We start from the raw sequence: 12479 nt of genomic DNA, 5'->3' as shown, positions 1-12479 counted from the left end.
TGTCAATAGAAAAGGACAACCTTCCCTGATGAGGAGTGCCCTGTTCTTGTTTTCAAGGGTAAACACAGTCTCTTCGGCCTGAAAAGATGTATGATGCTAACTGATGAACAAAGCCTTTACCTGATTTAAACCCCAATGAAAAAATCATTGCATTTGTGTATTAGTCATTCAAATACAGGAAGACCAGTGAAAATGGTAAGTGTATATGGGCTTAATTAAAGCAATGGAAGTATGAGAAAATTCTTTGACGATTAAAGTAATTTTTGCCAGAGAACAGTTAAGTTCCAGCATAAGAACGAGATCATAACGAATGTTCGACAAGTATCTGTTGAACTGAGTCTATTAACTATATAATTTGTGTGTTTCCATGTGGGGCGAGACAAAATCAGAGGGACAAGTGGATGATAGTGAGAAAAAGTATGGAACCGTGGAATAAAGTACAATGGGCTGAGAAACAGGAAAACAGGCAGTTTGAAGAAAAGGAATATCTGGAGTGTTTACTCAGAAGTCTGATACTCAGCTATATTCACTAGGGGCCCTCAAAAGGAGGACAAGTCTCACAAATAACAGAGAGCTAATCTCACATTAAAATGCTATTTTTTCCCGCTAATTGCCCACTGTAAATAAAACTGCATGGTATCAAAACTGATATTCCCAATATTGCACATCTGGTAGGCAATCAGAAAGGACGCCTACCCAGAGAGCAACAACACAGACACTGACTGCCAGCCCCACATAGTTCTTGATGGGTCTGGCATGTACTGTGGTAAAAAAAAAAAAAAAAAAATCCCCTACAAATATGTATGCTTAATTTATTACATCCCATTTATGCCTCGTGCATTTTAGAACCTTTTAAAATTCTTTAGCAGCATGCTGCTGACAGATACAGATAATTTATACAACTAAAGAGAAGAGATTCTCTTAATGGCTAGGTATTTTCCAGCTGAATACTAGAACTCCATCTCCGAATACTGATTTTTTGTTGTGACAGTCCTCATTTACCTTGAGTGCTATGGAAGAGTGTAGTGACGGTTCATGAGCGCAGGATCTTGGCCAAGCGAAAACCCTCGTGGTACTTGGTTAGAGCATTTTTACAAGGAGGGAGTTAACTCAGATTGAAAAACGACAAGAACATTTCATCTCAGATGGACAGCGGCGCTACAAGGTGGTGTATGAAGCCCAGTGACGGGGATAATGAGGTTTTCTCCAAGTTCAGTGGGAAAGAGGGCCCCAATTCATTAGTGATGTCTGCCACAGCCAAAGGGTCAGAAGTAATAGTATACAACACGCCCCAGAATTGCCATCTGACTCAGTTATCCCTAAAATTCCTTCATGCTTTACAATTCTATATTTCTCTTAAATGTCGTGGCTCAAAATGGATATTTCACTTTCCAAAATACATCATTTATAAGGAGTATGGTAGCTAATGACAAGAAACATGTTCACGGCAAAAGCACCATGCAACTACACATACGGCTCCATAATACTCATATTCAGTTCTAGAATTTCAGGGGCATCACAAATTGCATTGTAAACCTGAGGATGCACTACTGGCCGTGGCTCTTGTTGGGTAAACCATATCACTTGTGATGAACCTCGGTGGACGTCATTAGCATTTCAATGTGGTCATTTCTGGGATTTACAAAAGCCATTTCTAATAATCCAAATGCTCATACATGTTATGAAACAGTTAAAGAAAAGCACCATTTACAACTTCTGTTAGCAGCTCCCATCATTTGGGTTACTATGAAATGAAAACCATGATCAATATGACATCAGAAAAGATGAAAAATCCACATATATGAATGAGTATGTAAGTCATTCATTGTGTTATGGATGCACAGGTCTCTGGAGAGTGTGGCTGAGGCCAGGATGACGATCCTGAGTGACGAGCTTTACACTGAGATAGCTGAGTTAGCAGAAAGGTGTGTAATCTAGTACAAGGAGCAGGGAGCTCCCCGTCGAATATGCATCAAAGGGATTCCTACGTAACATTCCTTCCTACAAGTGCATGACTGACTTCGTGTACATGAGATGTCACAGACTTAGCCATGTTTCAAGACAGATACGCCAAACACAAGTTCACACTCTAGTCTGCGGTCAAGAATAGGCTTCGATTTTTGGGCAAATGCAGCTTTTCTATTTATCCAAATTTGCCCGAAGATGACTGAAGGCGTTCTGTGGATTGACAAGGTATTAACTAATCCCTCCTCCAGAAACTAAACCTCGTAATATCCTTCTTGGCCACCTAAATGGATGAAACCAACAAGACCACCATACAACATCCCAACGTACAGACAAAGTAATTGTCAAACTGGGTTCTTACCTATAAAATATGAGAGGAGTATTGCCAGGAGCACGGAGACCCCTACAGCGCACAGGGCAGTACATTTCCAGCTACAATACTTGGAAGACTTCTTGAATTTAAAAGCACTTCTTGATAGGGTGTTTCTAGGTAGTGGCCGAGTAGGCGGCGAATAAACAGAGCCAGATGCCATCGTGTATCCTGGGGTTGCAGTGCTGAACAGTGGCGTTGTCCCTGTTCCTGTTTTGAATAGGAAATGCCTGTGGAACAGAAGAATTATCATCAGAAGATACAGATATGCTAACATGTGGGAGACAGACACAGCTATCCATGAGCTCTTCCCCCTGTCTTCTGTCTCTCTCATTACCTCATTACCTCTATTTAAAAATATTAGAAATTAAGGAAATATCTTCACCAACTCATAATGGTGACTCTGATGACAGAAACTGACTTGTAAAGTACACAGAAGTATTGATGTACAAAGATTATTACCGTCCCTTCAAGTAGATAACTTGAGATGCTCTGCAGTTATTCTAATCACACCATTTCTTGCCCAAAACCATTCGGGAACTTCCTTGTATGAATTGTACTAAGAACATAATCACATTCCACTTAGGACAAATCACATCACTTTAAAGCTACACGTGTGTTTTATGACTACGTGAGACCACATACTCATATAAACACAAGGATGCATGATCATGTTGATGTTCTGCAGACAGATTTATTTTTCTGGAAGTCCACGGAAACATTCTAACCCCAGCTTGCTCTCCCACTAACAAGCACTATCAAGCTTGGCCACAGGCAGCTGGTCAGGTCTCAAGGGATGCAAACCGATTTTATTTTTAGCTTATGTCAAACATAACCGGGGAAGGGGGAGAAAGAGGAAGGAATCACAGAACACTTCTAAAACCAACCTAAATAAATGAAGGGGTCAGTGAAGCAGGTTTTAGATCAAATACAGAAACAGTCTCTAACAACTGAGCTGGATGGCAGTGGAGGAAAATGCCTCTAGAAGTTGTACATTTTGAAAATGTATAAGCAGAAATTACATGATCACATGACAAGAGTGCTGTATAAGAAATTCTCCAGGAGGGTGCCTGGATGGCTCAAGTGGGTTAAAGCCTCTGCCTTCGGCTCAGGTCATGATCTCAGGGTCCTGGGATCAAGACCTGCATCCGGGTCTCTGCTCAGCAGGGAGCCTGCTTCCCCCCCACCCCTCTCTGCCTGCCTCTCTGCCTACTTCTGATCTCTGTCTGTCAAATAAATAAATAAAATCTTAAAAAAAAAAAAAGAAAGAAATTCTCCAGGAAAGACAGTTAATATAGATTCCTATTAACAATCAAAGTCCCCAAATTAAAGAAAAAAAGCGCCATGTTTTTCATGGTTTATATGTCCTGTTATACCAATAAGTTCTTGTGAATTTACCGTGTGTCCTAACATGTATTATTATTTTCTCTAATAACATGTCCAGTGAAGTCAACAGACTGTTTCCTCTTATGTATTCAGGAGGTTATGGGTATTCCATATTGGAATATTCCACTATGGTACAATATTCCACTATGGAATATATATGGACTGTATGTATGTAATCCACTATGGTACAATACAGTTTCTGTGAAAGATGACTATAGATGGTACATAGCTGAATATTTTAAAACTTTACTACTGATGTCCTTATTTTAATGTATTAGAGAATAAACTGAATGTATCAGGTTGTATTAGAGAATAAACTGAATATATCATATAACTTAAGGGGTTCACAGGGCAGAACTCGGAAGCTAGAATACCGAGGTTCAAATCCTGATTCACTGCTGACTGTGCATATGTCCTTGGGGAAGTTACTTCATCTCTTTGTGTTTTGGTTTCTTATCTGTAAAATGGAGACAGTAATAGCCTCTGCCCTTCAGGTTTGCTGTGAGGCTCAAAGGAGTTCATATTTGCTGTCAAGTGCTTGGAACACGGTAAGCACAGCAGCAGTGTTAGATAAATAAAAGAGTCAGACTCATGAGTTTATGTGCATTACTGCTTATGAATATTGTTGTGAGGGCAAATCAGGTCCTTAAGTCACAAAGAATCCATTTCTAGAAAAGTACTAAGTGACAAACTGTGTTGCTGGAGTAGAAACAGCGCAAAAGTCATGAAGGTTTGCCTAACACAAGTATAGTGGGAAGAATTCTGGAGTAGAAATCAGATCTGAGTTTAAGTTCCTGGTTGATCATTTCCTACATACGTGACTGTAGGAAGCCTCAGTTTCGTTTTTCATCTGTAAAATGGAGCTAATGATTTGCTTATCTCACAGGGTTGTAAACCCATTAATGTATCTAAAAACGCTTTGTCAGGGTGCATGAGGAGCTCAGTCGGTTAAGCATCTGATGCCTTTGGCTCAGGTCATGATCTCCAGGTCTTGAGACCGAGCCCCCATTGGGCTCCCCGCTCAGTGGGGAGCCTGCTTCTCCCTCTGCCGCTCCCCCTGCTTGTGCTCTGTGTTATATAAATAAATAAAATCTTTTAAAAAATACTGTGTCGGGGCACCTGAGTGGCTCAGCGGGTTAAGCCTCTGCCTTCGGCTCAGGTCATGGTCCCAGCGCCCTGGGATCGAGCCCCGCATCCGGCTCTCTGCTCAGCGGGGAGCCTGCTTCCTCCTCTCTCTCTGCCTGCCTCTGCCTACTTGTGATCTCTGTCAAATAAATAAATAAAATTAAAAAAAAAAAATACTGTGTCAAACACACAATTAGAACAGATGCAAATGATCAGTTGCTACTTCTATAAATTATACTAGTAACTGTACTGTGAGTCTCTTTTCCCATATGGAGGTACTTAGCAGGGCAAATTTTAAAATTTATAGTCTGAATTAAATGTTACATTGGAAATAGCATTTTAAAATCTCCTACCATATCCCTATTCAGCACGGTCATTAAGAACGTGGGCCCTGCATCGAGACTGGGTTGAAATCCAGACTTTACCTATAATGAGCTGGATGATATCTGGTGAATGACTCAAATTTTCTGCATCTTGGTTGTATCATCCATAAAATGGGAATATGAGTAGTAGCTACCGTGTAGACAACTGTATGAGGATTCAGTGGAAGTAACACACACGCCGTGTTTCTATCAGTACCTAACACAAGGTAAGGGCTCAACAAGCCTTAGCTATTTATCTTCCCAAAGTCACAGGCTGAGTATTCCAAAAGACCAAAAAGGATCATTTGGGGCCTTCAGATTCCAATTCAATAGGTAACAACCTCTAAAGCCAATGTTTGTAGAATGAATTCCCAGTGTTACAAACTTGATACAGGAAGTTCTACACATGGGCAGGGATTCCGGAGGAGAAGATGGATTGAAACAGACCAAGCAGGAACCTGATCATTCAGACGAGCTGTGAGCAAGCTCTTCCTGTAAAGGACCGAACAGGAAACACTGCAGCCTTTTCTGGCCGTGCCCGCTCAGGACAGCAGCCATAGATCATACAGAAATGATCGTGTGGGGCTGTATTCAAAGAAAAGTATGCTTATGGACACTGAGATTTTAATTTCATAGAATTTTCCCATGTCATGAAGTATTCTTTTTCTTTTTTTCCCCAGTCAGTTAAAAGTGTAAAAACCATTTCTAGTTCATGATCACCACAAAAACAGGTGACAGGCTGGATTTGACCTGTGAGCGATAGTGGGTCTCCTGATTTGAATTCTTACTTTTCTTTTAGGACTGTGCATGAAGAGTGAGCAAGATGTTCAGGAGCCCAGAGGAAGAAACGATTTCCTCCACGCCACTGGAGAGGATTTAACCAGGCAGTCTGGAGAATGCATATGCACGGTTCTTGGGGAAGACGACAGTCCCAGGCACCGGACACAGACTGGTCACTCTCCATCACACCCACACCGTCACGCTCTCTTTCTTCAAAGTGCTTCTTATAATCAGTTCTTATTTATCGACTTGCATGGGGGGGGGTTAAAGTTGTACAGTACTCTTTATTTATTTATTTAAAAAATTTTTTTTTTCTGACAGAGAGCGAGATCACAAGTAGGCAGAGAGGCAGGCAGAGAGAGAGGGGGAAGCAGGCTCTCCGCTGAGCAGAGAGTCTGATGCAGGGCTCTATCCCAGGACCCTGAGATCATGACCTGAGCTGAAGGCCAGGTGCCCCATACAGTACTCTTTAAAGTGAGTTTTTCCTCCTGAAATTCTCCCCCCTCAACCCCCTCGGCTGTCTGTGCTCTACTTCACTTCTCTCAATTCCAGTAGCTGCTTCACTGTATTGGCCCCAAGAGAGAGGAGACAAAATGAGAAGCAGAAAGAGCCCGGGTCTCTAGCTGGTTTCCTACAGCCCCATCTACTGGGGTAGATTCTAGGTGAGACGGAAGGGGTTACCCTCCAGACGAGGAGGGGAATCCTGCAGGAAGGAAGGGAGCTGATAAAACAGAGGCTTCAACAAGGCCCAGAGAGAGACGCCTGCCCCCCACTTCGTAGGCAGCATCTTGGGGAGCTGGTATGACTCCAGAGAGGGATGAGGCTCTCTACTACTCCCACACCACGCGTGGGGGTACAGAAATAGCAGAGAGCACTACCTGACGAAATTATGGACAGAAACAAGCCGCATTTGAATAGCAATCAGCATGACGGCCCATGGCCAAAGGCAGATTCCATTCCCTTGCCTTACTTAGTCTTTGGTACCATGAAGAACCTCTGGGGAAAGGCGGACATAGAGAAGATTTGGGATGTAACCAAAATGTGTGAAAGACACAGAATTTAAGAAATTAAAGATTTGCCTTAGATTAGAAAAATCTCTCTACTTATTATCTAGGAGGAGGGAAACGGGGAGAGGTTGGATGAGCGCAGAAGATTGCCCATGTCTCAGAAACACGGGCCCTGCTCCTGGCTTCCCTGGTGTTGGAGAAGTGGAGACCACAGAGCGTGTCCACAGAACCTGACAGAAACAGAAACCTGTACCTTAAATGTCAGACAGAGGCCTGAGGAGGCCTCAGGACCAAACGGACAGGTGGAGCGTGGAGGTGTCTCCGTTGGGGAGAGCCTCCCTGAGATTTCGGTGTCTCAGCGACATTTGTAAGAAGGAGAACTATTTCTGTGGCTTCAAGAGTAGCTTGGACATTGCAGAGTGTCCCACTGGGCCTGAAGAGGCCACACAGGTGGGAATGAAGGTTGTCCTGGCAGTAACGTGGCCATCAACAGTGAAGGAACAGATAGTTATGTGTGGACTCCGCCACGATCAAACGAAGAAACAGACCAGCGGGCTCTGAAATTCTGCAATCTGAAAAGCATCCCACGAATTTTCTGAGGAGAGAATTATTTTACCACCGAATTCACCATCCGGAAACATCTTTCCATGTGTCACTCCAGCCTCTCCGCGTCCTGTGACTCTCTGCCAGGTCATTCCAGCCTCAGGAACATGCTTCTCATGTATTTAAAAAAAAAAAAAAAAAAATCCTGCCAAAATTACTATCAAAACCAGACGGTTTTGACCTGGCATCCACATGAGGTTTGGAGAAGAAAGGGAGAGATTTTCTTTACTGCTCAGACCGTATTTGGGAATGAAAAAAGCGAATCCTGTGAGAATATCCCCCATTGTATTCGGCAATAAAGCAGCAGCTTCTTTTTTAACACAGAGCACACGGGCGCAGGCTGATTCGGTTCTGATGTGTCTAATGATGCCCTGCGTGTCGCCTGCCTCCAGTCCCTCCGCTCTCGGAGCCGCCGTTTCACTCTGGTGATGAACTAGAGAGGCGCACTTGAAGACAGACTATCAGAGACTGAGATGAGGAAAATCAATTTCAAAGCCCCGAAGACGGCTGGTGCAGGAGGTCACTGAACACTAACCGTTGCTTTGTGGCTTCGGAATCTTGACGGGGGGATTCTATTGAACAACAACAACAACAACAAGCAGACGAGGGCTGGGGAACTCTACCGCCTTATCCCCCGCGCAGCCACGCCACCGGCCACGGAAACAATTACTCTGGATTAAGCACAATTAATAACTGCTCCTTTTCCTTCTGAAGTTGAAAGAGCTGTTTCTTTCTGGATCTGCCTTCAGGACCGACCAGCCTTTTCATTTCAGCTTCCGCCTTCTGTCCTGGCTTCTAATTCTCACCGAGCCTGGGAAGGAGCTTTCTACGGGTCATGCCACAAATTTAAAATTAGGAGGGACAGGACTGAATCCCTCCGTTCTTTCCTACTGTCCCCATTCAGACTTTTGGGTCACTGTTAGTAACTCTATCCTGTTTTCTCTGAGGGACTCAGGGGTAATTTTCAATGACTCTTCTGGCCTGCCTGGCCTGTGCAGTCCCCTACTCCCCATCTCCTACCCCCAAGTCCCCCTACCAGAGAACCCTGCATTCTTTCCTTTATGGCCTGCCTGCCTTCCTGTCTTCCTTCCCTCCCTCTCTCCCTCTCTCCTTCCCTCCTTCCTTGTATCCTTCTCTCCCACCGTCCCTTCCCTCTCTCATTCTTTCCCTTCCCTTGTCCTCCCCTCCTTCCCCCTTCGTTCCTTCCTTCCTTCCCATCTCCCTGTCTTTCCCTTCCCTTCCTGTCTGATTTTCCGTGGGGCTGAGAAGGTCTTCTGACTTCTTACGCGTCAACTTCCTCTTCTGAGTCGACTTGGCAGAGGCAAAGGTGAGGCGAAAGTAACATTTTCATTTCACGTTTTCTACTCTCAAATGAAACGTCATGGCTTACATACTAGACCTGCACAGTATCCTGAAATACTTCTCTACCTCCAGTCTTAATTCCTACCTGCTCTTCTCTCAGGCCTCTGACCACTGCCTCTTGTCCTTTGTTCTGCTTTCTTCCCCCCATGTCTTAGCAGGGATGTTTCATTCTTTAGAAACTCTTCACTTTTGATTGGTTTTGTCTTTCAGAATAATAAACTACAAAACTTACGATCATAAAATTTTTAATGGCAAAATAATCAGATTTTTGAAGTAAATTTAAATGTCCTTTTATATGTGATATGATATGATGTTATATGATATATCAACATACAATGCTCATTTGAAAAGATCCTGACATAAAGTACAACATTAAATAAGTTATAATATATAATTAAATTGTAAGCTCACAAAAAAAATTGTAAGATTCCAAGAGTCACCAGGAAACAAATGGGTTCATACTAGTCTTTTGTTCAGAACATTAACATAATCATGTTATTCCTCTAGTATTAAGAGCACGGTTTCCTAAGTTGCAAATTTCAGGGACCAAAATGAAAAGCGTCTTTGGAAAATATACTGCGTTCCTCAAAGTACTTTGAAGAGTCATTTCCTCAATGGAGCGTTATGAGAGAGAATAAGGGTCAAAAAGAAAGTGTGCAACCACTGAATGAAATTTTAATTAGATCAACTTCATAGCTGGCTGTCTTCATACAAAAGAGGTTTCTTTTCTTCAATATTTTATACAGTGTTAAAAACCTTTCTAGAGATTAGCAAACAGAGCAAATGACTAAAAAGAGCGTCACAGCATTCAGTGCTGTCCCTGTGGCATAGCTGAAACCTTTATTAGTGACCTAAGAACACCTGGAATTCTATTTCTTTTGTGTATAATCTATTACGTCTTATGGGGGGAAAGACACTACTGCCCCGGAGATGTGACGGTTTCCTTGCTCTTCTCAAATTCTTGGTTGAACAAAGAGAACGAGCTACTTCAAACTTAACATGAACCGCTTACATAAAACGTCTTGATGTCCTGCTTTCGACTTACGTTTCTAGGCAAATTAATAAAACGTTTCCCTGGAACACAGACTCCTTCCTTCAAATGAGGGGCTCTCATTTCAAAGACAGTGTGCCAATGAGAAGAAAGACTGACTATATTTGGTCACATTTACAACCTTTTCAGAATCCAAAGTTCTCACTTAAGAGCTGAGGGAATTTTAAGGGATAGGTTCCTTTTCCTTCAGGCAAAATACAACTTTCTGGATTTGAGAGGCTTATTAAAGGTCTCACAAGATTTCCTCAACATCAAACGACTCTTCCAAAATGACATTTTCAGATCTAAAGCAAATGAATCCCACACTTACGGATTAAATTTACCTGGAAATATATGAAGGCTAAAATTAACCACTGAGTTCAAAATAGTTTTAGTCACTTGATGATGCCAAAACAATGGGCGGGTTGCCTAGAATTCATTTTAAGATAAAAATGTGCAAAAACTGTCAAAATATATAAAATTTAACGATTGTGCATTATCTTCCTTCCATATTGCTCATTACCACTTATTTAATTGCTTGTAGTCTATAATTAAGAATATACTGATTAAATACCACAGGAGTTGAAACAGCCTCCAGTATTTATCAGTATATATTTGAAAAACATGATATACCTGAACCGTGATGGTAACCACTATCCAAACATTCGGAAAACTTCCCAGATAACCTGTGGTTCATTATCACAGTCTTCCAAATTTTCACTACCAGAACCTGATTTTTAAGTTCCAAAGCCAACTGGATGATCTTTTAAATGTATATTTAGCACTGTGTTTATAACTAATTAAAAGACTGAAAGAGCAGTTTACTCAAATGATGTGCTTTCGATAATAACGCAGGGAAATAAAAAAAAATATTAATGCAACGAAATACAAAATTTCCGGCAGCTATGAAACAAGAAAACTAAAGAAAGCAGAAACCTAAATAGAAAATTACCTGTTCTTATTCAATGCCGGGTTCCTGCTTGTTCTCTTTACTTCTTAGCAACTGATTCTCGATAGGTATCCAAAGCCATTTAGTACAGTTACTAACTGGATTTCGATACCTGGCTATTTGGGAAAGAACTCTCCATCCGTTGAGGATGGTGGCCCTTGGAAGCTCTGGGAGAATGCAGAGGCTGCTGTGAATGTTCAGGAAGAAGCCCACCCACACTAGCAGCAGAGGAAGGCTCTAAAAGGTATTCGGCATCTCCACTCTTTCACAAGAAAACATTGCACAACCAGACTGATGATGGGATCACAGGTTTTGGTAAGGCCTGGGGAGCTTAGGTAGCCACTGACAGAACAAAATCTACTAAGAGTCCATGCCCTACATTAGAGCAGCGGTCCTCAAACTTGGGCTCACATCAGAGTCCCTTGGAGGTCTTATTAAACCAGAAGGTCTCGGAGGAACCCCCCATCTGATACTGCCAGTCCAGAGACCACAGTTTGAGAACCACTATGGTAATGTGTTGGCGTACTGGGTTTTTAGCTTCAGTTTCACTCAAGACTCTCATCAAGATTCTCTAACAAATCAGAAAATCATTCAAAAGATTCCTGCTTATTAGAAAGTTATGACTGGGAGCTCACCTCAAGGAGTCAACTTAGAATGAATGGAATTTTTACAGTGGGAGGCTCAATCCGTTTGACCCCAGCATCAAACGGCTTAAACATTTTTCCTTGTTCTACCACATTTCACTCTTAATTTTTTACTTCCAACATCCCCCTTTATTATTCTTCCCTTTCAAATTCATCTGTTTGTTAAGAAATCAGGCCCCTTAAGCCTTCTCATCCTGTTGCTACTTTTTAAAAAAAAAATATTTTATTTATTTATTTGACAGAGAGAGAAAGAGCACAAGCAGGGGGAGCAGCAGGCAGAGGGGAAAGTAGGCCCACTGAGCAGGGAGCCCAATGTAGGGCTCGATCCCAGAACCCTGGGATCCTGAGCTGAAGCAGTCGCTTAACCAAATGAGCCACCCAGGTGCCACTACTTTCAAGTATCTATCATGTTTACTGGGCTTTTTGTCTAAATGAGACACCAGCATCTGTTCTCTCTTGGTTCTTTGTCTCCTACACTATCTGTATTTCCATGTGTCTGTAAGACATTCACCAAAACACTATCTCACTCCACAAGTCTCTTCTTTTGGGGGTTCTCTTTCTGCCTCTCTTTGAACTTAATACTTGGATGTGTAAGCCATGGAGAAGTCTAGCTGATAACTCACTGTGGGTATTTACAACTTCCCAAAGGTTCCTTCCTACAGAAAATGCTATTTCTTTACCCTTAAACTTTCTGGCTAGAACTGTTTTTATACATTCTTCTTTCCTCTATAATCCTGGCTTCAATTTACAACCTATATTAAAATTTATAGGAGGAAAAAAGCTACCTCTCACCCTTCTCTTTATCTGTTAAGAGAGACTTCTGGAAAACTCGGTTATAAATATTTTTAAGGCACCAAACACACATACACGCACACACGTAAACATAACCTCTTTAC

The 12479-nt window shown here is 42.1% G+C and overlaps 1 protein-coding gene across 9 annotated transcripts in view; it reads right to left on the bottom strand.

Moving 5' to 3' along the window:
* The window catches only part of TENM3 (teneurin transmembrane protein 3), a gene marked incomplete at its 5' end in the record, with an annotated part of 433573 nt that overhangs the window by 154985 nt on the left and 266109 nt on the right, over window positions 1-12479 (bottom strand). For 8 of the 9 annotated variants that reach the window (XM_080797212.1, XM_080797213.1, XM_080797214.1 and 5 more), the window contains one exon: window positions 2327-2565. In XM_080797212.1, the coding sequence (XP_080653338.1) occupies window positions 2327-2565 (239 nt within the window). Of the gene's footprint in view, window positions 1-2326; window positions 2650-12479 lie in introns of all 9 variants that reach the window. The other variant, XM_080797211.1, reaches the window with a different exon arrangement.

Source organism: Martes martes (assembly GCF_963455335.1).
Source record: "Martes martes genome assembly, chromosome: 2".
NCBI classification, from domain to species: Eukaryota; Metazoa; Chordata; class Mammalia; order Carnivora; family Mustelidae; genus Martes; species Martes martes.
Note: the sequence above shows the minus strand (reverse complement) of the source record. Positions and strands in the feature narration are given on the sequence as shown.